The sequence below is a fragment of the Sinohyriopsis cumingii genome, chromosome 8, assembly GCF_028554795.1.
Source record: "Sinohyriopsis cumingii isolate HCF-2022 chromosome 8, ASM2855479v2, whole genome shotgun sequence".
Lineage (NCBI taxonomy): Eukaryota > Metazoa > Mollusca > Bivalvia > Unionida > Unionidae > Sinohyriopsis > Sinohyriopsis cumingii.
Window position 1 is genome coordinate 76503418 of NC_142968.1, and position 27255 is coordinate 76530672.

The window sequence follows — 27255 nt, forward strand, 5'->3', positions numbered from 1 at the left end:
TTTGTCTAAATGAAATACAAACAACATTCTCACATAACGTTGTCCACTACTCAATTTCGCCATTGTATTTGGAAAATATCCCAGATCTAATAATATTTCATTTCATTCGATTTTTGTGTTTGGTTGTTTCGTTCTTTCTGTCACGAACAAGTGTCATGGAACTCCATTTATTATCTTGGTGTGAGGCGCGTACGCATTGCTATTTTTCATCAATTCCAGATAGTCATGATAAGATTTATCTCGACTTGATCCTCATTCAACTTTCCATCGTTTCAAAACAAGTCTGATACATTTTCATTTTGTTAGAAACAATGAAACATTTTTTATAAATATACTGTAAAATCTAAGAGATAAATCAATGGCTACAATTAATCTATGAAAAATATTCTAATTCATACTGTCATTATGCATCAACTAAATGTTTTCTACTTTTCTTAAAGGACCTCTTTTTTCCATCTCAACTTCAGCAGCAATCAAAGGCGTTTGTACAAATTCAATCCAAACTCATTTACCCTTTTAGCCGTGATTGCGCTAAGAAATTGCTATGTCTTGAAATGTGTGAACACAATCTCGGTTGATCTTTATTAGTTTACTGTTAATTCATTCTTAAGATGCAGAAAAAAAAGAGGAAACCGTTTAATATTATCCATGTTTGCAATTGCTTCTCTGAACGTTTCTGAAGCTGCGATGTTAGCTATATGTGTTTCGAATCACCGTAGCACAATACAGTGACTGACGATACTACTATCTGTGACACAGTATGGTTTGGCAATGTCATTTATGTATCGTTAAAATCCATGAAGTAGTCGAAAAGAAATTACCTTACTTCGTATTGACTAAATGATTTTCACGAATCGTTTTCACGAATCAAAGATACTGTATTTTGTAGCAGGAATAAGTTACATTTTGACGGTTTGACATCTAAATCCATACAATAATTCTGCTACTTACATGTTTATTTACAATATACACTATGTACACTCCTTTAGCCTTGTGTTGTTGAGAGAGAGAGAGAGAGAATTCTAATTAATCCTGAAAGGTACGAAACCTCTCCTCTCTCAAGTTTGTGAATCTTATTAAACCACTTTCCCAGTCTATAATTCAGTCTAGTTAAAACCTGATACTTGACACAGGAAAGCAGATAAGCATTCTCACTCCCTAGGATCACTGCACTCAGGCAGACAGTTCCGTTATAATTAACAGCTCTAATTATATATAATATGATGACGCAAATAATTGTTCGGTCTTTATAACAACATAACCAGGTTCAGTATGGTAAATATCAAAAAACTAAAATCGGCACGTTTTTATTTATATAGAAAATGGATCACATTCTCTTCTGGCAAATCTCGTATAATTTTTAAAGGTACAGCTTATTTTGTTTTATTTCGAATGTATCAATAGGTAGAGTGTAATGGCAGATAAGAACTTCTTTAATGGATGATATACAACTCTAAGTCTCATTCAGTCTCACAAACTGCGCAGAAAACATCCATTCTTCGTAAGTAAAGTGTTTCTTTGTTTAGGAAAACAAATTGCATTGGATGTTAAATGAATCAACTATGGAAATAATGACTTATGGACAATGGCTTATTCGGTTTTGTGTTAGCACACTATTGCAGCTGTAATGTGTTCTGCTGCTTTTTACAAAGTCGGCCCTTGTAAGAGTGGAATAAAAAAAAGGCATAATACAACAACAGCATGTGCGGATAGGGACTTGTCTGGAAACAAAGACAACTATCACATATCCAATGGTCAATTGGCATGTGATGATCTGTCACGTTATAAGTAAGGAACAATAGCCAGATTGTAACATGTATATGCTAAACCCTGAGGCTAATTATTTGCTTAATAAATGTTGCGAGTGTAAGCCGACATAAAAAAGACGGATGGGAAGCCAGTTGTATATAACATATCCATAGGACCTTCTTACTGGCGCCTTATTCTGCTGTGTGCGATTCACAGGTAAGTGGCATCAATTGCCGGTTTGGGCTCAAAGGAACATCAAGTGAGGGTCGTAAATCCACCCTTGACACACTGCCGGGGAGGGGACAATGTCTGCTAATTATGGAGACCATGGGTGAATCGACATCCACTCGGAATTAAGCAAGGCGTGGCTACCATTGGAATCGCAAGTTTAAATCTAGTGTTTTGAAACTAAACGTCAGTAGTCGCTAAACCATCTTACGGGAATTACATAAGGAAGTTATAAGATACTCCGACGTCATTCGAAATTGGCGGAAACCTTATTATTCTGGGAATTACAAAGGAGCTTCGGAAAGGTCAGTGACTTATGTGCTCAATTGTCGCAATCTATTTCGGCAAGGTAATTGTACTTTAATTATGTGCAACATGCATTTTTCATTACTAGAATCGTTAGTACGTAGACTTACCATTTGAAAGTTTGATTCATTTGTAGTGTTTGATCTATATGCTTATTTTGAGATATGAACAATGTTTATGTAAAGAATTAATATTGTAATTCGCTATTTGGTTAATTCGTAGTAATCTCGTGCGTTTATTCATGTGATATTCTAGATTTGCAAATGTTCAATTGAATTATAACTTTGTATAATGGCTGCAGTGTGCAACATTAGTTAATAGGAGTATTTGACTATTTGTGGATGCTTTGTAGGAGTATAATGTGTAAGGATATATCAGCACATGGATATGAGGATATCTGTGTACACTTTGTCGAAGTGTATTGTACAGAAATGCGTCTGATCATGTGATATTTTTCTGTATAATAAGATTGAGAATCTATATATACCGATGGGATGAAATCTATTGATATATGCATGATAAGCAGTTGATATCGTGTATGCCATACCAGAAAGTATGGGTATTTCGATGTGTACGAATGCGTGACCAAAGAATGTAATGGCTTGTCTGATGATATATTGTTGTTTAGTGTGATACTATATAGTAGAGGAATATACTAATGTCCCTGTGTGTTCGGACAGGAAGCTTTTAGGGACCGGAGGAGCTGTAGGAGACAGAGAAGGGAATTACCCTGGTACGGTTGGTCCCGAGTCTCAGGGAGAAAGAAAATGATAGAGAGGGAAGTGGAGGAAGTGAAAGGGTAAAGGACGTGGTTGTTGGACTGAAGAGGTACTGGGTACCAGCCAAGAATTACTACAGATGAGTAGAAACACAGCACAGGAGGAAAATATATCACACAAGATGATGAAATAGACCTTCACTTGATCGAGTGAAAGATGAGTGATAGGGTTTTGAATATTGAATTTCATTTGAGGAAGGACTATCTGTAATTGAATGGCATTAAGTTTGTTGTTTATTTGAATTTCACCTTTTGTATACTCAGTAATTTCGCTGACTGGGGGCTTGGAGCTTTGCATCTCTATCACTACTTCAATTTCTAACAAAAACGAGCTAGGGTGGGTCTTCTGCATTAATTAAAGATAATGCTGGGAGCACCCAACCCGAACCTAAGGTAGTCTACGAGACTCTTTACAGGATCTAATTAAATTAGTAGTTTGGACTAATGAGAAAAGGCTTCCAGATTTTATTTTTAGATTAGAACTACTTGAAAGAGTATCAGGTTTCGCAGTTTCTTTTTCAGAAATGTTAAATACTCCGCACAAAATGTGTATTTCAGCATACCAGAGAGAAGTCGGGTAGCTTTATTGTTCATTTCTGTTACAACACAGACACGTATTACCAGCATATTAGGAGATAAGAACTGTGCACGTTGCATGATTGTGATTCAAGGTGATTAATATGCAAATTCCAGTTTCTGCCACCACTCTTCTGATACAATTTTTTCTACGAGTATAATTTTCATCGTCTTGATTTATGTCAGTGGTAGAGCGACGTCTCAGGCTCGCAAAAATTAATATGAACAAGGCATTTAAAAGGTAAGTATATTAATTTCCCCTTTCGTCCAAAATGAGGATGCATTTTATATGAAAATTTACAGATTGAAAGAGACTGAGGTAATCTTCGAGTCAGCCAGTGCAAGCCATTACTTGCAATACTCCTGCAGATTTTGAAAGCTCACTTTTGCATATAGTTGTAAGGGTTTTATGACGAATACCGGTGCTATTAAATTAATATTTCCGGCTGCTGACTGCAAAATAATGGCTTGCGATACAATTTGCTAATTTTATCTTAGTTTGAGTTAATTTACATTGTCTTGAGGTCAGGTGTGGCAACTGCCTTAGTACAACATTTGTGTTATGTGGGAACTGGTCACTTAGGTGCACGCATCGGACATCATAACGAGGTAATTGCTTTTAGTAGTCAACAGTTGTAAAAATGTGACGTGTCACCCTCCTGTGTGAATACTAGTTTTGTCGTGCAGAAAGGAAATAGACAATTTTGATAGAAAAGAGATTTTGAGATAACTCTCACTTCCGAACATTATTGTCATGACGTAAAGGAAAGCTATATAATTTACGAGATTGTGTGTTTAAGTAGTAAGCGCCATAGCGACTTTGATGATTTGGTGATCCCAGTTAGAAGTGTCCCACTCAAGAGTTGTAAGAATGTTTTTAAATTCAGTGCTTTTCCGATATTTTCTCCTTTTCGGATTCGTCCAATCATCCATCGGTAAGTCTCAAGATCACTAACTTCAGTAGAAAAAACACTTTCACAAAAGTATTAGTGATACAAATTCTGTTTTTGAATTAACTTTCGTTGTGTTAAAGTTCTAAACAATGATCATACATTATAAGTCATCCTGGATCGGATGCAGACAAAATGATGAGTTATGTCATCATTGTCGTTATCGTCATTCTATCTCTCTCTCTCTCTCTTTATATATATATATATATATATATATATATATATATATATATATATATATATATATATATATATATATATATATATATATATATATATATATGTATGTATATATATATATATGTATGTATGTATATATATATATATATATATATATATATATATATATATATATATATATATATATATATATATATATATATATATATATATATATATATATATATATATATATATGCCTTCACTCTTTTCAGAGCAAACAATTGCTGTGGAGAAAGGATCAGATGTGTCTATTGCCATCGATTTTCAAAGATATTTATATGTGTGTGATCAGATAGAAATATACTTTCTTGACATAAGAAGGGAAACTAAACTAGTGAAGAAAATTATGGAATTTTACAATCAGGATGACGAGTGCTTAAGTACGATCGCAGCCGAATATGGGAACAGGATACTTTATGTAGACTTTAACATTCCAACAAGCGTAAGCTTTACTCTTCAGAATGTTTCCATCGAGGACTCAGGGAAGTATTACGCCAAAAGTGTACGAGATGAATTTGGGGAGGAATTGCTTTTTGTAACTGGTATTTATAAATTGCTATAATGGTTATTTATACACTATGTACACTCCTTTAGCCTTGTGTTGTATTACGGACTGCTTCTCTGGCACATATACCAATCGTTTTTAAAAGAAAATATGCATCCTAAATACTTATAATATGATTCAATCTTTACCTCTGTATGGTTATTGTACCACTCTTCGCAACTTCGGAGATAGAAACTTCTTCGAAATACAACCACTTTGTTTTTTCCCGTATTCACCTTTAATTGCCACTTTTTGCAATATGTATGCAACCTATGAGCATAATTTGCAACTGGTGGTCATCAAAGGCAATAAAATGTCTGCATACAGCAGTGAAAAAAAAATAGTTCTATGGCTTCTACAGATACTCCCCTTTTCTTTCAGCAAAAAAGGGTTTAAAATCATTCAAAAATAATAAAGGAGTAAAGACGATAAAACAAGACCTTGGCACACGCCGAAAATGGAATTAAATACATCGGTAATAAAAATATTGTACTTAGCAACTGATATTATATCACTATAAATTGCCTTAATGATTCTTAACATTTTACCCCTAGCGTTTTCACTAACTAGTGTGGTACAGTAAACGTATCTCTTTTCTATCAAAGGCCTTTCATAGTCAATAAATACTTTATAGAATCTACCCATACGTTTTGTTGAATATTAATGCATAAAACATTAAATATTATCCGCTGTGGAAATACCCCCACATAAATTCTGCTTGCACTTCGCCAAGTAGTTCCTCCGCCAATTCATTTATTATGTTATTTAAAATCGATGTAAAAACTTTGCATAATGCAGGTAGTAGACTAATTCCTCTGCAATTGGAGCATTCATTTGCACCTCTTTCTTCAAAATTAGCATGATGATAGCCATTGACCAATATTCTGGAAAATGTCCAACATCGAACAGTTTCGTAAATAGTATTTGCAATATTGATGCTAGTATGTTGTTCGTACATAAAAAGAACTACTATTCATACTAACAGGGATAACAACCATTGTTCTTGTAACGCTAGCAATTTGTTCAAATTACATTATTACATTTAACTCTGCTGCATTTACATTTCTATCATGAATTTACTCATTCATGCCGCGATGCTCAATGATTTAGTGAGAAGTAAAACAGCAGTTATGAAATATATTGTTGATACTACTACTACTACTTCTACTAACATTATTGTTAATATTATTATTACATAATGTTTACAAACAATTGTAAAACTTGTAATAATTAAACGTTTGAATGAGTCAGGTACCAAGATATGTAACAACAAGATGATATTTTTCTTTGATATCTGAACTAAAGGGACATTGTCATGGTAGGTATGTAAGGCATTTCAATTTCAATAAAGTAGCTATGATGTAATCGTTTCCAGATTTGAGCAAGGATATTGAACGAACATTAGACGAAGTAGACGAAGTATGTAATAATGACTGTATAAATGCATAACACTACTATAACTACTAATGGTAATAATTATACAATTAATAACACTGAGACCGCTTATTATCGAGACGTTTGGGGTCAAAACTATTTGGTTTGATTGTGATGCGACAAATTTCGGAATTTAAGAGCCCGCATATTAACCTGAATGCATGCAAGTCATTACACACAGTTTCCATTCAGATGCTTATAATTTTTAGAAAACCAAGTTTAGGCCACAGTGTGAGACCATGCTAAGAAGTTAACCTGCAGAATTTTATTAAATGTCAAGTGAGTACATTGTCTTCAAAAGGAAGTTAACTTTTATCTTATTGTCACGCAATAAACGAAGGATGTTATCACATTCTGACTACTTAGTCATACATTGTTACATTACTAACACAGTAATCTAATCCCGGGCCTTGTATCCGGGAATTTTGTGTTAGTAAAGTAAAATAGTTTATAACTGACTGTTAAATGAAGTGAAATGGCTAAATATTTCTGAACCTGCTTTGATGACCATTCTTATTTGCAAGGATTATAATGGCCGTGTTGACCTGCAAGTCACTCCATGTAACAGACTTCAACACACTCACACACTGTCGAGAAGAAGGAACCATAAACATTTGTAGAATGGAATAGGAATGCTTAAATATTTGAAATTTATCTGAGCACATTCACTCTTTGGTACAGGTTGAATCAAAAGTTCAAAGATAAATAGAAAAGTAAATTTATGAATTGGTTAAATGATGGGTACTTCTATTAAAATATGCTTCAAATTTCGAATGCCGCTTTGTCGACTATTTGTGTGGGTTTTCGTAATCACACATTTTACCTGTTTATCACGTGCCGGGCGACTTGAAGCCCGCAGCATGGTTCGCCAATAATAATTCGAAGATTTATGATTAAAATTACATTGACGTTGTTATTCAGTGTAATAATATTTTTTAAAACCTTGCTTATGTCTTGGTTACATCAATTTTGCCGTGTGGTAATTTCTCTGCTGAATAATCTAAAACTGTAATAAGGTAACTGCAAACATGCTATTCCTCAAAATTCTAATATTAAGAAAGAGTCTTAGCCCAATGGTGTTTTATTTTATCTATATGTTTTGCTTCAATGATATATAATGATGTCAAAAATTCATACCATGTGGTCACTTTAATGCATCACAAACAATTTCTCTTTGCAAACGCCAACTTTGAATTGCTTGAATTTGATATAATAATCTTTCCTGCGTCAGCGCAACAGGTGGCTGCAATTTGCTTTCGCAAAACTAGTACCTAAGCGCGTTGGACTCTTAATGAGCCTTTTTCAAAGGCAAATACAAAATATAGACAAGACAAACAAGTTAAACAGAAAAGCCGTTGTGTTTGCAAAACTTTACGTGTGTGTTTCTACAGGACTTATACCTTTACATTTTAGTTTGTTTAAGTTAGTACAACTTGTCGCGGATGCTGGTAAATATTTTTTATTGACATAGAGAGCGTACGCATATACCAGCAATTGAAAACCCACTTAAATCCAGAAAAAACCCAATGACAGGTATATTTCATCTTCTACATAAAATCTACAAACAAGGCAACCCGGGCAGACATATAATCTCCGGTAATGGGCATCCAACAGAGAGAATATCATAATATTTGGATCATGTTATGAGACCACATGACCACATATTACCATCACATGTTCAGGACACGACATGGTACCGAAACCAAAATGAGAAACACCAGTATCTCTTCCCATCCAGCCGTCATTCAAAACATGACATTAAAAACATCTCATATAGCCAGGCACTGAGGATACGCAGAATGTGCACCAACGATGAGACATTCCTAAAATGGTCTGAATAGTTATCTAAACATTTAATTTACCGAGGCTACATCAAGGACCTGACCTACTAAAACATGGAGAGAAGGAAAAGGCTGATAGGATTCTATTTATCCTGACCGACCATCCAGACAACCTAATAGTAGATAAAATCACCGGGAATCGTCTATCGCACTAACGTTAATCCTCCTGAACAAGCCTTTAGGAGCCTACCGGAGACCAAAAAAAACCTCAAGGACATCCTTGTCAGGGCGAAGCTAACGCCAATCACTAATGAAGACCACCCTAGTCAATCTGGCCTGTGTGGCAATAAAAGGTGCAAAACCCGTAAACCTGTGATACAGACCAGGACATTTTCTAGCACATTGACTAGAGAAAAACGAAATATATGGTCCGAACAAAACGTGCAAAACAGAGAATGTAATTCTCATCACATGTAATATCTTTAGCCTTCATTATATCGGAGAAACTGAAAACACAAAAGAATCATCTTCGTTGATCTGATTAGATGACAAAGAAGCTGTACAGAAGCCCGGTCGCATAACAATTCTCCTTCCCCTGAAACACTTTTAGTGATATAACACTTATTGCAATTGCTCACAACCCCAAATGGAGTTCCGAAACCAGGAAAGAAAAGGAATATTAATGGATACGCCGCCTTAGAACATTGAAACAGAGTGGCTTATACCAAGAATACTAGAATAAGAGAGCCAAACACAAATGCAATTGTCTTTTGCAGCCGACACATTTTCTTTCAAATAATTCATTAACTTTGCTTAATTGCCTATAACTACTACTATGACAATGAAATATCCGGGATATAATTTGCGCTTACATACAGGTACATAAAATAACAGATGTCGATATGGCTCATCCATTTCTAGGTCAACACGATTGTTACCAGCATCAACAAAAAGTTGCAATAATCTAGTTCAAACATGGTCAATTTAAAGGTTTAATTCCTGGATAATTGCATTTATCTTAATCATTCCGTGACACACGTGATCCCATACTGGATCCAGTGAACTTGTAAGGAATGTTTTGCGCATTATGAATTATTATCTTCTATATATATTTCACTACTTTCTGATGTTGATAATACACGAATATTTTGGGAAATAGTCATAGGGACGATATGTATAACATTTCATAGGTTCCAGTGATTTCGACAGAGCATTTATTGCGGTGCTGATGGATGAAGAAATCATGTGCAGGATATATTTGCTTTACGATTGTAACTTCATGATCTATTTGCTATTCCAGAAGAAGACATATTGCAGCTCTAAACTTCATTTATTCAATTGATAATCGAAGACATTCAAGCTAGATATCACTTGAGTCGCATTTGGAAGAATACGGTTACTATTGGCTGGCTATCATTTGCACTTTTGTTTGGAAAAATTCGGTTACTTACGGCTAGATTCCATACCTTGCAGAACTTTTAGCTAGCGTTTGGAGATGACACTCCCGTGTAATTCTGTTGGACCACATGTGTATTTCAACCTAAACACTGTGCCTTCTTAATTGTTTAGGAAAACGGACGAATAGTTAACAAAACTAGCTCTGAATTTCAACCATTTCAAAAGCTTCTGGAATGTCTTGTCCTGTCGTAGCACACACAAATGGTTGCGGCAAAGACGATAAATCTTATATCTTTGACTTAAACACTAATACCTCACCAACTGTATTAAACAAGAACTGTTTGCTCTCGGCAATACAACTTGACATTTCATATAGATCAAGAGATTATGTATAAAATCCAAATTCGTGAAAAATAATATAAGACAAAAAATATCAAGATTTTTAGTTTCTTTTGTCCAGGTTTTGGATTTATCTGTGCACACGTAATATCAACTCAAACCGGCCCGAATAAAACTAAATCCCGAAATATTCTTTTGTTTGTCAGGGAAGAAGACATATTTCTCAGACATTTATATTTTAAAACGTCTAAACAAACTAATACATTATTTTTGGCGGGGGGGGGGGGGGAAGGGGTCAACGCATCGTGCTTGCACATGATGAAATATACACAGCGGTCAAGATATTTGGTGGAGATTTGAACTGGGACGACCCCTAGGAGAACCACACTATTCTCTAAGCTACTGGCAAGCTTTTCCACATATCCACGTTGGTCGAGTAAAGATTCGAACTCGTACGGTTGGAAGTTAGATGAGCGATTCTCCTAAATCTAATGCAAAATACAATGATCCCGGGTAAAAAGTTGGGGATTATAAAATATGTATGTGTTAGGTTTTTTGGTCTAAGAATTGTTGTGGGTGGTGTATAGAAAATATGCAAGTAATAGGTCATTTATTATGAAACCGCACAACAGACGATATTTACTCTGACAAACATAATTTGAAAATTACTAAATTATTAACAGTTAGGGAACTGTATCACTGTTATTTCGAGAGAAATCAAAACAGTTCACAGTTCGATGTAGCCACATTTGGTTATGACGGCACCTATTGTGAAAATGTCAGTTGAATACAGTTGTATTTCAGATGAAGTTTTCCGAACCCGTATAGGAAAGCAAGTTGAACTGGATTTGATGCTGCCATTATTAGCACCGAATGAGCTGGTCGATATTAAGTTCTTCTGCAAAATGACAGACACAGCCGTAATGGTTGTTGACCAAACAGCCAGGAGATGCATTACGTTTCTTAAGTATAATCGCCAGCGGGAATGCAGCATCAAGGGAAATAATCTAATGATTACAGTAAAGTCACCGCAGTTGTTAGATCAGGGAATCTATGTCCTCATTGGTCAAAAAAGTGGAATGGTATATAAATCAGCAATACTATATATCGAAGGTATGTTAATGTATAATTTAAAAGGAAATGTAACCCATCAAATGATTTAGTGTAGTATCTCGTGTTATAAGGTGGGCAGATGAATTACATGAATCTATTTAACATCTTATGGTAAAAAGTTTTAATTTAGAAGAAACCTTCATTTAAAAATAATGTTGAATAAAAGGTTCTACACTTCACAGTCTATGTAAATGATATGAATTGTTTAATGCGTTCACACTTTATTGTCTTATTGCACATTTATGTCCTGGATAATCTGTACAGATTACCTAGATTATAATTACTTGGACATGTTTGTATCTTTCAATTATTTTTTTAGGTACATGGATCAGTTATATAAGTTTATTTTGCATGGACATAATTAATTGATAGATCTGATAATGATAGGAATTTGATGCTTGTTTCAGTATAATCTGTATGAGAAATCATTGCTGACTATCGTAAGGGATTGTGGAACTGGTTTTAAAATAAAACTATAGATAAGCTACAAGTATACTGCAGGTAATGTTGCCTTTTGAATAATGGCAATACATTTTGACTTGCAAACATGAACTCCGTCTTTCTTAAATATTATAAGATCTTACGTAAGGATACGTAAACGAACTATTAATTGCTTTTAAGATAAACTAAATATGAACTAGTTCAAGGATAATGGCAATATAATGCTGACAATGTCACGGCATATAGACAAGCTCAGTCTTAAAGTGCTGATTACAAGTGAGTTGCTGACAACCCTCTCTTTTTCAAAGCATTTGTTATCATTAAAATAATATGAGCATTAACCCTAGCAAGGATGTTAATGAACAATGCCTATTTTCTTTCTCTGTTATCTCACCATACCCAAGTCGTAGGCCAGGCTAGCTATGTCAGATGGATGAATTGCATGTTTAATACATAAAATATGTTGTACCTATCTTGAGGAATGTCCGAGTATGCTTTGACAGTCGGAGGCATTCTTATTTATCGGAAAACATTTACTGCCACATCATGCCTGTTATATACTGCTTCTACTCTTTATAAATACATTACTTTGATGTTACTGGATTGTAACGTGTAAAATATACAAGGGCTGCAAATGCACAAGACAAAGACATAAACATGGTAATATGGCGAAAATATTTTCTTCACTTCGGCAGAAAACGGTTTGTCAAGAAGTTCACCAGTCACACTTATAGGAGATCTACTGGTCACAACAACTACAGAGCTACTTTACAAGGGATATACGGATGAAGCAGCGTCTGGAAATAAAGACGTTACACCTGCACTTGGCATCATTGATTCAACAGTCATAGGTAAAATCAATTATTTAAATAAATAAATGTTATTTAAGAAACGAACGCGTTCAGATTAAGTATACATTTACTTATTTTGCTGTCGTGATGCTGATTCAAAATCGCTAAGCGTATCTCTATCTCGACCTCATAAATGTAATTTCGAAAAGATAGAAACACAATATAAGTATGGGGCTGAAGAGACAGCACACTCAAACTGCTGGCAAAATATATACAAAATTGCAGTAATCTCGTTTGTTGCTGTTAATATAATGGGGCTTTTTAGGGAGGTGGGTGGTTAATAGACCATCTTAAATGCTTCATTTTCGTGCTTATAGTTATCATGAACAGTCTGCTGGAAAATAAGGCAATCAAATTAAGTTTAAATTTGGAGCAAAGACCTCGGTTTTACCAAAATATATTATCTTTGCATGAACATAAGTCGTATCCATGTCTAATTCTGGATGAGAACTAGGTCTACACAGTTTGCTGGATACAGTCTAATTAATCACAATATTAAACACTATTAAAGGAACAGCCACTAAAATTCTTTTTCGTTTAGAGTCATCTACTGCATTTCGTATTAATGCCCTCTTGTCGGAGGTAATAGGAAACTTTGCTTTGCGAAACTGGATCACATTAGAGTGTGAACACTTCCGAAGAACTGAAACGGCCTTATTCTGCAAAACTAAATTGCATTCCTGTCAACGTACGACTGTCGAGATATTCTTTTCCTCTTGGAAGGTTAAACTCAAAATGGGAAGCACATACTGATAAGTCCGGAGAAGAATGAAATAAAAATAATAACACTTTGTCGTTAGCAGTTATTGAATTGTAACACGAGAAAAGAACAAAGTGGACAAATCTCGAATTTACTTTAACACAAGTTAATTAGTATTGACTTCAAAATAGGCAAGTTCTGCCATCTATATATTTCAATTTCAGCCCAGAGATTTTCGAGAATAAACTGTCAAATATATCTGCTTGGGGTAATCAATGGAAAAAACGACATGGACCCAGATCTTCAGGTTCATTATTTCAGCAAAGTTTGATAAAGCTTTGTTATTCCACCTTTTTAAAACGTACAATATGAGATTCTTTTAAAATCCCGTGCAACATAACGCACGCCATTATATTTTATTCTTCCGAGGTAACAAAACTATTGTATTTAGGATCTATATTTATTAACTATACTAACAACCTTTTCTAGGCTGTAAACTATTTCTGAGATGTTGTTATACATAAAAATATACTTTGTTTCAAACGAGCTTAATTATGTTCTTTTTTCAGCAACATCATTTATAATCCAGAAGGAATATTTTATTGGAGGAGGTGCTGGAGCTGGAGGTCTGTTGCTTATCTTAACATTCCTGTTCATCTGCAAAAGGTAAAATAATATAAATAATGTAATATATAATATAATATAATATAATATATAACAGCGGAAGATTAACAATCTGTATTCAGAATGTTACAATTAGGCACAACATATATTTTTAAAGAAAACTGCGCTATTTTAGACCACAGTCGATACGATTATTCATTTAACGTATAGTTTACACATATTGAAAGAATATAAAAGATAATTATAAAGCTAATGCAGTATCCACTAAATAACCAGTTATACAGTTAACGTTAACAATTTTGAAAGATGCTACTGTTACTTAGCGTTCCTCAACATCGTTTTGTCATGGAACGTTTTTGTTGTGTGTTATTTCACCTTTGTTTTAGGCATTTTTATTTGGTTTAGATGTATCCTGTGCTTCACTTGTACAATAATTTGTTTCTTGTGTCTTGTTGTTTCTATGCGAAATATATGCAGGGTTCATATAAATTAACCATTTTTGATGAAATTCAATTAATGGAACACAAAGCAATTTTGCTATCCGAGACATTTTTTTGTTTTGCATATATGTGATACACTTGATTTATGTATTTGTTGTCATGCTTCCTATTCGTTTGCATTCAAGATTATTGATTGATTCTTATTGTCTTAGATTTTAAGATAGTACCTATCACGAGGTTTGCAATAACTTTTTGGTGAAATGCACAATTACGTTTTTGACTACCATTTTGGATATGTATCAGACTATTTTCTTTGGACTGTATTCTTGTTTAGTTGGCATGTTCTTAAAATAAGCATCAGTGGAGTGCAACGTAACCAGAAGTATAGACAAGCTAGTCAAACGAGAGAAATCAAAGCAAACAACGTCTTATTTGATCAACTAATCTAACTTAAAAATGATGCTTACGTTTTCTAGAGCATCGTTTGCTTTATTCACTTGATTTTCTGGAAATGTAAATTAAAGGTAGTGCAGACATTTCTAAAGTTACTGGGTAAACAGGACAGGTCAGATCGTTCAAGTGGAAAAGTCTGGGCTAAACGTTTAAAGTTAACTTGGAAAATATTCACATTAGATAAAAGGCACTAATATAACAACAATAGTGATCATGACTGAAAGGGATACTGTTACAAACACAGTGGAAAGTAATTCATTTGCCGGAATGAAAGAGTAAGAGAACAAGATTATGTGATCAGAACTTGATTAATTTAGATGACGCCAATTCGGTTTATTCTTGTACTTATCTTGATGCTATTTGTGAACAAACATAGCCACCCGAAGTTATATAATTTTCGTTGGCATTCTGACAAGCAGATAAATGAGTGTTTTATTTGTCATTGTGCTAGTGTTATGATGGATGCAAATATCTAATTGGTTCTAAAGTTATGCTACTTAAATTGGTAACAATGAAAACATAAAACCCATTATCAATAAATAGCACAGATTGTTAAACACCTTATTCCACCTCACTATTGTATTACACACACACATTAAGTATCATAGAAACTAAACAATTCCTTCAGATGCTGCCTAGGTTAGTGCCTAATAACATGATTGTACCTTGTAGTTTGTTTTAGTTTTAGTTACAGGTGATGGGAATGCTAAACATCGCGTTGTGAACAAATTTAGGAAGAATTCTAATTAGAGACTTAATATTTTACTGAATTAATGGTATTTTACAACATTTTCGTGGATGTTAAAGATTTATAGCTGTAGTATCGACAAAACAGCAATATAAAACAAGGAACATTTAATTATAAATTAAATATAAGAAGTGGTTAATACACATAACATGGGCAGTGAAATGGACATTGCGAGTTCTCAGTATAGAGTTTAAAAAGAATCTTCGTGTATCAAGATATATTCGTGCTGTAACAGAACTGAATCCTGGTGAGAATGAATCTAGCAAAAAAAGTGAAACACAATCATGACACTTACATTTTTTATTAATAATAGATGTAAATGATCAATGCAACCGATTTAAACATACCTTTCTCCAAGGGTTCGAGTCTCGGGCTCGGCAAATGTGGATATGTGAGAAAGCTTGCCGGTAGCTTCTCGTGGGTCGGTGGTTCTTTCCGGGGTTTTCCCGGTTCTTCCTCCACCATTAATACTGGCCGCCATGTATAGCCTATCTTGTGCTGAAAAATGGCGTTAAGCCCTATAATAACAACAACAACAACAACCTTTCTCCAAAACAACACAAATGATACTGTATATGAACTGATAATAACGTATGTCACTAAATATGATTAGTACATGGAACTTAAAACAGATATGGTTCATAATTGGATCTATCAAAGTGATATGATCACTGTATGAACAAACTTTTATAAAGCAGGACTTCTATAGACTTCATCAACTAGTATGATAGCTTTATAATTGACTTTAACTAATATAGTGGCATTGAATTAAACTTTACAGTTATATTGACTTGAATTTTCATACAAATAGTAATAGTGAATTATGTATGATGACAACGTGGAACGTATGATATTTATCTCGTGGTGTCGATTCGACGATCACAGAAATTTTAGAGTCTGCTCCTTTCAGCCTTCCTATGGATCCCTCGATAGCCTCCTGATCTATTCGACCGGCTGCTCATATTTTGTTTCTTCATTTATCCCGCTTATTTTGATACTTGCACTGTGACATATCAGATCTAAACGGGACCTACACAATACAATCTATTGTCAAGCACTACTACGTTTCGTAATAGAAACGATGCATTTGTTTACGTCTGGTTCATGACATTCTTGGTTCTGGAAAAATGTGAAGGTTTGCATTAGTCAGCTTTCACCTTTCTTGTTATAAACTTACCATTACTAACACAAACTTCATCATTAATACAATAATTATCATCAATATCTCTAACAAAATCATCATTACGGCTGTTATTATCAACTATTAATTAGAGCTTCACAAATTCTAGAGGATTATTAAGAAGCAGATTCTCTTGTCAAAAGCTTAGTGTAGTAACAGGGTTACATTAAGACCTGTTACAATAATACACTAGTATAGCATTGGACAATAACAAATAGAAAATGCAATGCATATACTTGAGATGATCTGGTTATTATTGTTTTTCATCATGATTCATTAAAAAAGGTGCAAAAGATGCATTTTGACTGTAAAATACTTTCAATTTAGATGACCGAATACTCTTAGGGCTCTCATATTAAACGTGAAAGAATCTGTAATCATGATTGAACAATGCGCTTAGGAAATAGTCTTGATGGTACCTTACAGTAGGTCATCATCTATTAACAAAGCACAGTTAAAATAAATAGTCGTGGTGAAATCTTACTTGATTTTGCTGGCTTTCAACTACATGTTTTTTCGTACATCGTCACTTTCAGGTACTTTTAAACATTTTAGACTCTTATAAACATACATCTACCCGTATTTTAAATTTGAAAATGATTATCCATATGGTCTTAAACAGTAGGAAGCAAAGTAAACACGTACTGTAGAAACTTCAAATAATTTAATTATCTTGGGTATAAGTTGAAAAATTAAAAGGAACTTGCAATATCGTAAATTTAGTCCAAAAAGTCCTAAACCTTCAGAAACCAGTCCAAAAGATTAGTGTTCCGAATGAATTACAGGTCTTGAATGTGCTGATGTATCAATAGGAATAGGGAAATTGTTTGCTTCTCTCCTTAGATACATCACCACGACTCTACTACGACGCCATGTCGCAATTCATCCTCCTTGCCATATGTTACAAGACAAACCCACGTAACATATGTCGCAATATTCAATCATAGCAGTGGCAAACTAACTATAAAGGTACACATGTTCAGTACGAGGCTGTAGACAATCGATTAATATCATCATATCCCATAATAGAATCTACGAGCATGGAAGCGAATTAGCTCTGTACTATGCTTTTTAAAAATGATCGTTACAATCTACAATCATCGGGTAAAAATTAAACACACGCATATATAAATATATATATATATATATATATATATATATATATATATATATATATATATATATATATATATATATATATATATATATATATACACACACACACTTGAAAGGGGTTATAGCGATTGCCCCGGAATGTGACTTACTTTGCTTAATGGTGCATTCTATCAATTAATATTTTAAGGTACTGTCAAAGAAGAAGAGAGTTTCAAAGAGACGCCTCAGGTGATGAAGCATACAATCATATCGATGTTCACTACTATTCTAGTATCGGCAACCAAGACCATTGTGTTTCTGAAAGTGTGGCCGCCACAGTATCTGGTCAGGAATCACAAAGCATAGCAATTACAGACGAAACTAACTTGTACGATGTAAGAAGACAGTACAACATTACTGATGCGTATTTAGAACCAACTAACCGATCTGCAGCAACTTACATTACCATATGTTAAATGAAGGTTCTAACACACATATGTCAACTGCGCTTTTAAAAGGAAAATGCATATATGAGTGGGATGGTTGGATGAGGCGATTCGTCTCGCTATGAGATTTGTTTAGCTTTAAATCGATGTGTAGATCGACGTGTAAGGATTGATAAAAGCAGCTTCAGTCTTGAGAAAGTTGAGACTATGCTGTCTCCCCACAACAACGAAGAAATGGTGGTACCATGGGAAACTATTTTCAAATTATCTTACACAGCCTTGGGACCCAAAGTGTACCTAATTATGTTCTAATTTAATTTTGTTCAGATTCATATGTTTAATCATGAATGTACTTCATAAGCGTGTAATAAACTAGTATTGTGTTTACTTGAATATGTCTTTAACTATACAGTTAAATATTTTCTTTATTTATGTACTTGGTTTATATATATATATATGTGTGTGTGTGTGTGTGTGTGTTCTTGCACAAGTAGAGGAGGGGTGTAAGTTATCGTCATAAAAAAGTGAATGAAAATTCAGGGTTCTCTGTTATTAACTTGTGTGATGAGATCGTAGCATTAGATGTGCATATACCAGCCTACTCTTACCGCCATCGATAGGGGCCCCGAGTGGCCGAGTAGTCCAAAGCGCTCACCGTTACGGATCACTGCCATCTCACCTCTGTCTGCGTCGGTTCGAGTCTCGGATTCGGCTAATGTGGTTATGTGAGAAAGCTTGCCAGTAGTTTCTCGTGGGTCGGTGGTTCTTTCCGGGGGTTTTCCGGGTTCTTCCTCAACCATTAATACTGGCCGCCATGTATAGCCTATCTTATGCTGAAAAATGGCGTTAAGCCCTACAACAACAACCGCCATCGATCAAGTCGAGTCTAGAGGAAGATAAGAGAGTGAAAAGACTGAATTCTCTTGGTCAGTCGTGCAAATATTACAAAGTCAAAGTATATGGGTACATAATTAAAACAAAGACAAATGTTGTGTTTGATGCTGGACACTTTCGTGCCTTTATATTGAACATAAATGATATTAGTGGACCAAATATTTGCTATGTATTTGTAGCCTAACCTAACTATTTGGACAAAATCTGTCGAGGAAACGTGCTACGAAATTGAACAATGAGTCATAACGTGTAATAGAGAAATGTTTTGAGGCTGCAACCGCCATAAACAGAAATACAGCAAATAGAACTTGCTACATTTCTGGCAGCCACAAAAACATGAATGGGGCAAAGTAGAAAAATGTCTAGTATCAAAGAAATGAAAATATCAGAGTTGATCAAAATTAAACCGATGAATTCTGTAGTGCCGGGACAGTAGAGCACCTTCATACGCCCCGGTAATTAGGATATATTCAGCATTTATGGAGGATTGGGAAGAAACTTTAAAACAGATGCGTGTACTTCCAGAATGCGCCGTTGGTCTTCCGGAGCTGTTAGAGTACCCTCATACACTCCTGGGGGTCGATAAGGCAGGTAGACACAGATTAGTCTGGGTCGAGTGAATAATACCTGAGCAAAGCACGGTCGATGCCCATGGGTCTAGGTCTGTGCAATCCACGAGACCTGAATGAGAAAGTAGCACACACGGCAGAATGACGATCTTAGAAAAAGTGAATGAAGTGTTACAACGCTGAAACCCTTTTGCCTAACCTTGTGTATTTCTTAAATGCATCTGATCTTCAGCGGCCTAATTCCGTTATTTGGTTGTCACTGAAACCTGGTCTGGCCGCTTTAGTGGCGGCCCCAATTATGAAACTATGGGATTTGAAATGGTTACAGTTAAAGCCACAAAAGCAAAGCGCTGTTCTAAATTCTGTTCTAAATTCTACTCTGGAAACTGGTTGCCCATTTTGGTTCGTTAAACGCGGTTCTGGAGTATTATCCCTGAGGGTTATTTATGCTTGTAAATGAGTTATCGGACATGTCGCAGGATTTCGTTGGGCAGCAACACGCAATATGTATGGTTGTCCCGAGCCGTGCTTGAAGTGTCGAAAAGTGATTGTAAGACGCTTGTGGGAATAAAGTGACTTGAGATAATTGTATCAGATTATCATTCTGATGTGCAGTTGTTTGCACTGTAATCTGTCCTATTCTGGGAAAGGCATGGAAAACCAATGTAAACATGGTCAAAACATGGTAACTCTGAAAAAGTTTGAGATGGTATGCATAGAAACTGGAAGCTTATCCAGCACAATTTTGTCAATTGGCAAACGAACATCATGAGATTTACTTTTGTAAATGGTTTGAATGAGTTTTTGAATAAGGAAAGATGAAAGGTGTGCGAAGCCGTTCAGTTCAGTTAGTGCACATATCCAACTGCAGAAATAAAAGTGGATATCGATGATGCTGCATATTTCTTGTTGATTAAGTGTGCTATGAAAAGGACGAAATTGGTTATTGAAACTGGGAGAGATAACTCGGTCAAAGCATCTGATGTGAACTCTTTATATAGCGTCCAATCCTTCTTGTATGTGGTTTGTGTAGCTGGGTGTAGGATGCTTTTAAGCAAATGGTCAAGAGTGCTCTCTAGCTGGGCAAGGATGGAAGAAGCGGAATGCGATGAGGGTGTGAGCCATGGTGTGGAAACTCGAAACCTGTTGGCGAGAAAGGACATCGGCGAGTCTGTTGCGTATATCCGGGATGTGTTTTGCCCTGACCAAGATATATTTAAGGCAAGCTAGTACAAATTTACGAATGAAATGTATGATTTTTTGTGTCCTTAGAGGATTGCTTTTTTATTATTTCAACTAAGGCTTGATAGTCAGTGTGGAAATATATACATTTATTTGATAAGTGTTCTCCCCAGACCTCAACGGCCAGAAGGATGGGGTAGAATTCTAGAAGCTTTATATTTTAATATGCCCATGTCTCATCCCAAATGCCACAGAAATAGTGTGTGCCTAGGATCGCACCTTTTCCGAAAGAGGCAGAAACATCTGTGTACAGGTCCAACGTGTCAGAAGTCAGCCAAATTTCAGGTAAGAATAAAGATCAGCCATTAAAAGTTTTTGCCAGGCCCTTAAATCTTCTTTTATTTTTTTCTTAGTCTAATGTGGTGATGCGATTTTGAGATACCATTTGTCAGGTTGCGTAGTCGCCTAAGAAAATCTCGTCTCGGCAAAACTACTGCGCAAGCAAAGTTAAAAGATCCTATGATGGATTGCAACTTCTTGAGAGTAATTTTATTTAGAGCCAGATATAATTTTATAAGTTCTTTTCATTTTCTAGTTTGTCCGTGGGAAAGCGAACCTCCATTTTCACGGAATCTAATTCGTATCAGAGGTACGTGATGGTTGTTGACGGTACAAATGTTTTATCCGCAGCCATAGGATCGCCGATGTCTGCACATACAGTCAGGAAGCGATCGTCCTTATGCTGGTATTGGACACGAGTTGCATCTAGTATTAAAAAAATCGTCAAAAATGTGTCATATGTGTTATAGATAACTTTTTATTCGCTGTGCATTGAAAAAAATTGCTAAAGGTCTCAAATATCTGGCAACTGGAAAATTCCGATGAACAGCCACCTCTTTTGTGGTAAATAAAACAAACTCCCTTCCGATCCTTTATGTTTGTAATTTGTGAGGGATTGGTATTTGCGTTGTTGTTATGACCCGACTGTAGAACAGCCTTCATGTAGAGTTCTAGATGCGTGGTACCCCATTTAGCTTCCCCCGTTGCAACCAATTCTCTTAAGTTTTCATCATAATACCTCCAATCTGCGTGTCTCTCCTTAAGTTTAAGGACCGTTTCTATGCGGTGGGAAAGAGAGGTACTAACTAGGGTATCTTTTGCACACAGGACAGTGATAAACCTGCTGCAAGCAAGAATACACGGTCATGTTGTGAGTTCGACATTCCTAATGTTTGAGACAATGCTCAGTTCATGACCAGTACTGTGCGTATCTAACTGAAATTTGAAACTGGCATCCTGCGAGTTACTCAGGAGGGTAGGAAAATCAATGTATGAGCCTGCCCATATGTTCGCCTTAACTTTATCATGGATTAGAGTGAATGATGTGATCGACGAGCTTACAAACTGTGATTGTGAGAGCCCCCCGGAAGTAGAAACGATTTTGACAATATTACATGTATCCACAGCTGTATCTGTAAGTGAATCCGTTGTTTCCATAATAGCGCGAGAAACCATGGATACTTCTGATATGCTGTCTGTTGTTACGGAGGTTTGAAGTTGAAATCGAGTTTGTGGAGTATTTTCCGTGGACGGCCTGAGCATAGCTACCAGCTGATCAAATTTGTTATTGATCTTCTTTGTAACTTGGGTGGTGAGCCTGTCGGAGACCCTCTTAGGTTATAACATTAAGAAGATGGGGATCCATCCGATACCCTTCAGGGTTGGCGGCCGTTGGTATTCGCAATGGTGCCTTCTTTCTCGGCCTGTTCACCGCCTCTTGGATTTTGGACCTTGATGGTCTGGCTCTCTGTACTCCCATTTGCGACGAATACGCAGCTTTCTTTGTAGGGTTCATTCGGTTAGGAATGCCATAAATGTTGACAATTACATATATTTCAGTGGTATTACTACATAGCACTCTTTGCAAATGCATAACCCTTATTGTAATATTATGAACATCACTGTTCACTGCAGTGAGATGAGGCATAAACTTGGTAGTAGTAAGAAAGAAAATGAAAAACCGAACAAAATTTGAACATTATGAAAATTATTGGTCATTGTTTTGAGGTGCGGAATGCAACATAAGTCCAGTGGCAGCAGAACATTTCCCAGGTCAGTGGTCCTAAACGAACTGAGCAACACATGGCCCATTAACCTGGAGCAAAGTGGTGGAAGCAGAAGGCAAAAATGACTAATCAAGTGTCAAATAGTGAGGTGCGGGACCAAAGTAAGTCAAGCATGAAAATCGTAGCAAACGTAAAACGTAAGGAACCAACTGGTAAACACATGCCAGTGATACGGAATCAACTGGTAATAATAAAATCCAGTGGTACGGAACCAGCTGGCTTAAAACACAATCCAGTGGTACGGAACCAGCTGGAAAACACAAGCTAGTGGTACGGAACCAATTGAAATAAAACAAACACGAGTCGTTTGCAAATCCTGCTCAAAAGTATTTGAATAGTTAACCAAGGACAATAGACTGATGAATCACTGTTAGGTACGTATGTTGATGAAATAAATTTATGCAAGAGACAATGGGAAGTACATCTACATATAGCTTTATGGTTTTCTGGTTTAATTTTGCGTACGACAGAGAGATCGAGCCTGATAATTGTGTCGAATATTCTGCTCCCAACCCCATGCATATAAATTCTAGAATAGCGCCGAATATAATATATATATATATATATATATATATATATATATATATATATATATATATATATATATATATCAGGACGTAATCGATCACCTATTTCTTTTTTCAACAAATAAAAGGTTAACAGAATTTGTAGAATGGAAACTATTTAATATAAATAAATACTTAACTTTCAGGACGTTTCGTCGTGGTCAAAATTCCTAGAAACGAAATTCTAACAACGTGAACCGATAACAACGGGGAAATATTTCTACCAGAAAAGAAAACGCGTCCGCACCCCAAAAGGAAATTAGCTCAACTGTCGTCAAAGTCCCTAGCAGGGAGAATCACTCCGCGCACAGCCGGTGTGAAAGCATTGCGATTGGATGCGCAGAACACGTGATTAAAAACTGTAAATATATTGGCCCTTGACAGCGCGTTACACGACAAATCTGGCGGGAAATTCTATACCCAATCACACCTCCCATAAATGTCCTTATGTGAGCGTAAATCGTTATATGTATGTGTGTGTGTGTGTGAGTGTGTGTGTGTGTGTGTGCATTTGTCTACATGCATATCGTACACAGAATGAACTAGCTTGCTTAATTGATGCTAAAATCATACAATTTCTATTTTTTAAGTCTCACACTTCGATAATGAATAATGTTATATTGATTTCTCTTCATCTCGGTTCTACATTAAAAAAACTCTTCGGTTGAAATATTGTTTGTGGGCGAGAGTCAGTTAAGTCGATATTAAAAAGTGTTTCGGTGGAGAGAAACATTGAGACTGACTATACTGTTCAGACTGTTTTCAGCGACCAAGAACGAAAATAGCAGCATCGAATAAAAAATAAAAATAACAAATATTTTGATACTTGACTGCCTTAAGCTAGTGATAGCTGCATACATTATATTCGCATCTGTTGAATTACAAATAAAGAAAGACCTACACATGTGAGTGACCTATACAACCTATATAACTATAAAAGAGAGAATATACCCTTTAACTCGCGAAACAAATTATGTTGGCTATACAATCAATAAAAACTCTAAGATGTCCAATCAGCCATATCCGAAAAATTAGTATACAAATTCACCGACATTCCTTACAACCTTGTGTAAGACAACCGTACAGAGTAAAACAGATACGTGTAGTTTCTTTCATTTGTCCAGATGCAAGCAACATCCATTTATTGTAAACATTCTTTTATTCCCATATCGTTTAACAGAGGAACACACACTGACTAACCAACGTTATATTGCATAAAATCAGCAGTTTGTAGTCATTTACTTATCATTTTAATCCTAAAAGCATTTTTTTCTCTTGCTTTTGTCCTAGCTTCACTTCACCCAGCCTCTGAAGAAAACATTTAAAGCTTCAGAATTATGTTCTCAAATGAACTTAGCTTTTAACGAGCCAGTTTATCTTCAATTCCTTAGAAAAGCAAAGTGCAACAGAATGGGACGGAAACATACGTATGTGAAGGCTACACTTTTGAATAGATCATCCCACATATCAATCAGATCAATTGACGATGCGGAAAGCAAAGGACATAGAAGAAACTACACCGAATTTTGCAGTTCCTAACAATGTGCATCCCACGATCGGTGTTAACGCTGGAGTAATCGGACAAATCAAATATTCGTGGATATCCGAGTTAGATTGCAAGAAAATTTGAAACTTGACATCAGTATGTCTTATCTACCAGATGCAATCCTAAGCATGCAATAGAACCTTTGAAGGCTTATGTGATTCCATAAAAAGTATTCGTTGAAACGAGGATGTGCTCAGCAAAATGCTAGGATTAATAATACGGTTCAATGAGGGTAAAATATCAACAACACTGTGGATCAGGCTATGAAATAAACTACGAAATACTAGGTTCATCGACCGAAGTTAACTATTCCGATACAATGCTAAGACTACAAACAACAAACAACCGGATAATTCGAAACAATAAACCACTCTGATGCTTCACACATGACAAGATGGTGCGACTCGTTTGTCCATTTGTAACTTATTTGATCGTCAGAATGAGGCTTACAAAGGACCACATGTGGTCACTTACCGACGACCAAAACTATTAAAATAATACTTTGTTGAACTATAAACAAATACGAATACATGAACATACTACTACTACTACTACTACTACTACTAATAATAATAATAATAACATCATTAATAATAATACCAAAATAATGTCCATCTACCTATTGTTTTTATAGTGGAAACAAACATGGGGGGGGGGGTATACAGTATCTTCAGACCAAAACAATTCTGAAATAATTTTATGATGTAACATGGCATAATGGATGACACAAAAATTTGTGATATAAACAAAACATAACAATTATTGCATAATAAGCCAATTTGTTTCCTCAAAGAACTGATTATATGAAATTCGCAGGCTCTTTGTATCATTATAGACGAAATATGACTGCCACAGTTAATACTTGCAAATGTATGAAAAGCACAAAACAAATGAGACTTTAGGAGACTATGTTAGATATTAAAATTCTGTGAATGGTCTAAAACACTTCAGATGTTGCCTCGAAAGGCACACAGTAAATTCAACTTTAAATTCCATCGACATCAAAATCTCACAGACATTGTATTGTATGTAAAAGACCATATGGGCATCATAGCCGTCTTGTTAATGTCCCAAAATGTGCCATAAGCCAGTCTTTGGCTGAGTGTAGTATTTATAAAGCGTCAAATAGTAGATGTTGCCAATTCCATTTGCGAATCTCCTACTTCACAAATGAATCCCTGCGATCTATCACTGCAACAAGAATTTGAAAACTTTTCAAGAACAGATATTAAATCACTTTTGCCAAATTTGCGTGAGCCAATTAAAACAAAGCCGTATCTGAACTTTTATGTTCCTTATTCCTTATCCGATGATGACTATTTCTACCTTTTTTAGCTTGAAAATGAATCAATGTATGTAGCCGAATAGCGTTTAAATCCTGGTTCAAGAGAACAAGTTGCTGAATAATCACAAATTGTACTTCTAGATGGATGCGTCCACTTGGAAACTGAATGAAGTCCCCAGGATATCAGTTGATTACCTGCGTGACATCACTGTGGGCGTTTATCAAGTCAAACAGCTCCAAAGTATACAAATGAGCATGTCACAGAGGAGGGTCACTATGCGGTTATGGCATGCATGGATATTCAGGTCTGTTACCTGTAAAAAATGTCTCGCCACTCCAAAAATAAATTCCATTCGCTGTGGATCCAATACAAACTGAAATATTCCATGGACTCTATCAAAGGTTGGTATTGTACCTGCAAGGTTGGTGGTCGGTGTGTTGGGTGTTGTGCCCATGTATCTAGTTTCCTATGTTTTCGTGGTTGCAAACGATGGGTAAATGATTAATTAACAAGGAAAGCATCATTAACTAGTCATTAAAGGATGCATTATCTATTCCAGAATGTGAATAGGACAACGGGGAATCCAACGAGGTTTTATTTTACTACACTGTGAGCACTACTTTAATCAGTAGTCATCTGGCTCGTATAATAAATGATAATGTTGTATAATTTGATTTGTAATCCATATAA

General features: G+C 35.6%; 1 protein-coding gene across 2 annotated transcripts; it reads left to right on the forward strand.

Annotated features, from left to right (window-relative positions):
* The first annotated feature begins 1252 nt into the window (after positions 1-1252).
* On the forward strand, positions 1253-18789 carry LOC149793903 (uncharacterized). Of its 2 annotated transcripts, none has more exons than XM_089967847.1 (7): positions 1253-1366; positions 2964-4572; positions 5022-5351; positions 11110-11418; positions 12555-12710; positions 13980-14076; positions 18159-18789. In XM_089967847.1, exons 2-7 carry the CDS (start codon positions 4509-4511, stop codon positions 18424-18426), a joined length of 1224 nt encoding a protein of 407 aa, XP_089823973.1. In that variant the 5' UTR covers positions 1253-1366; positions 2964-4508; the 3' UTR covers positions 18427-18789. The 2 variants fall into 2 exon arrangements, with proteins under 2 accessions (XP_089823973.1, XP_089823975.1); XM_089967849.1 differs by lacking the exon at positions 1253-1366 and adding an exon at positions 1480-2282.
* The last annotated feature ends 8466 nt before the right edge of the window (positions 18790-27255 follow it).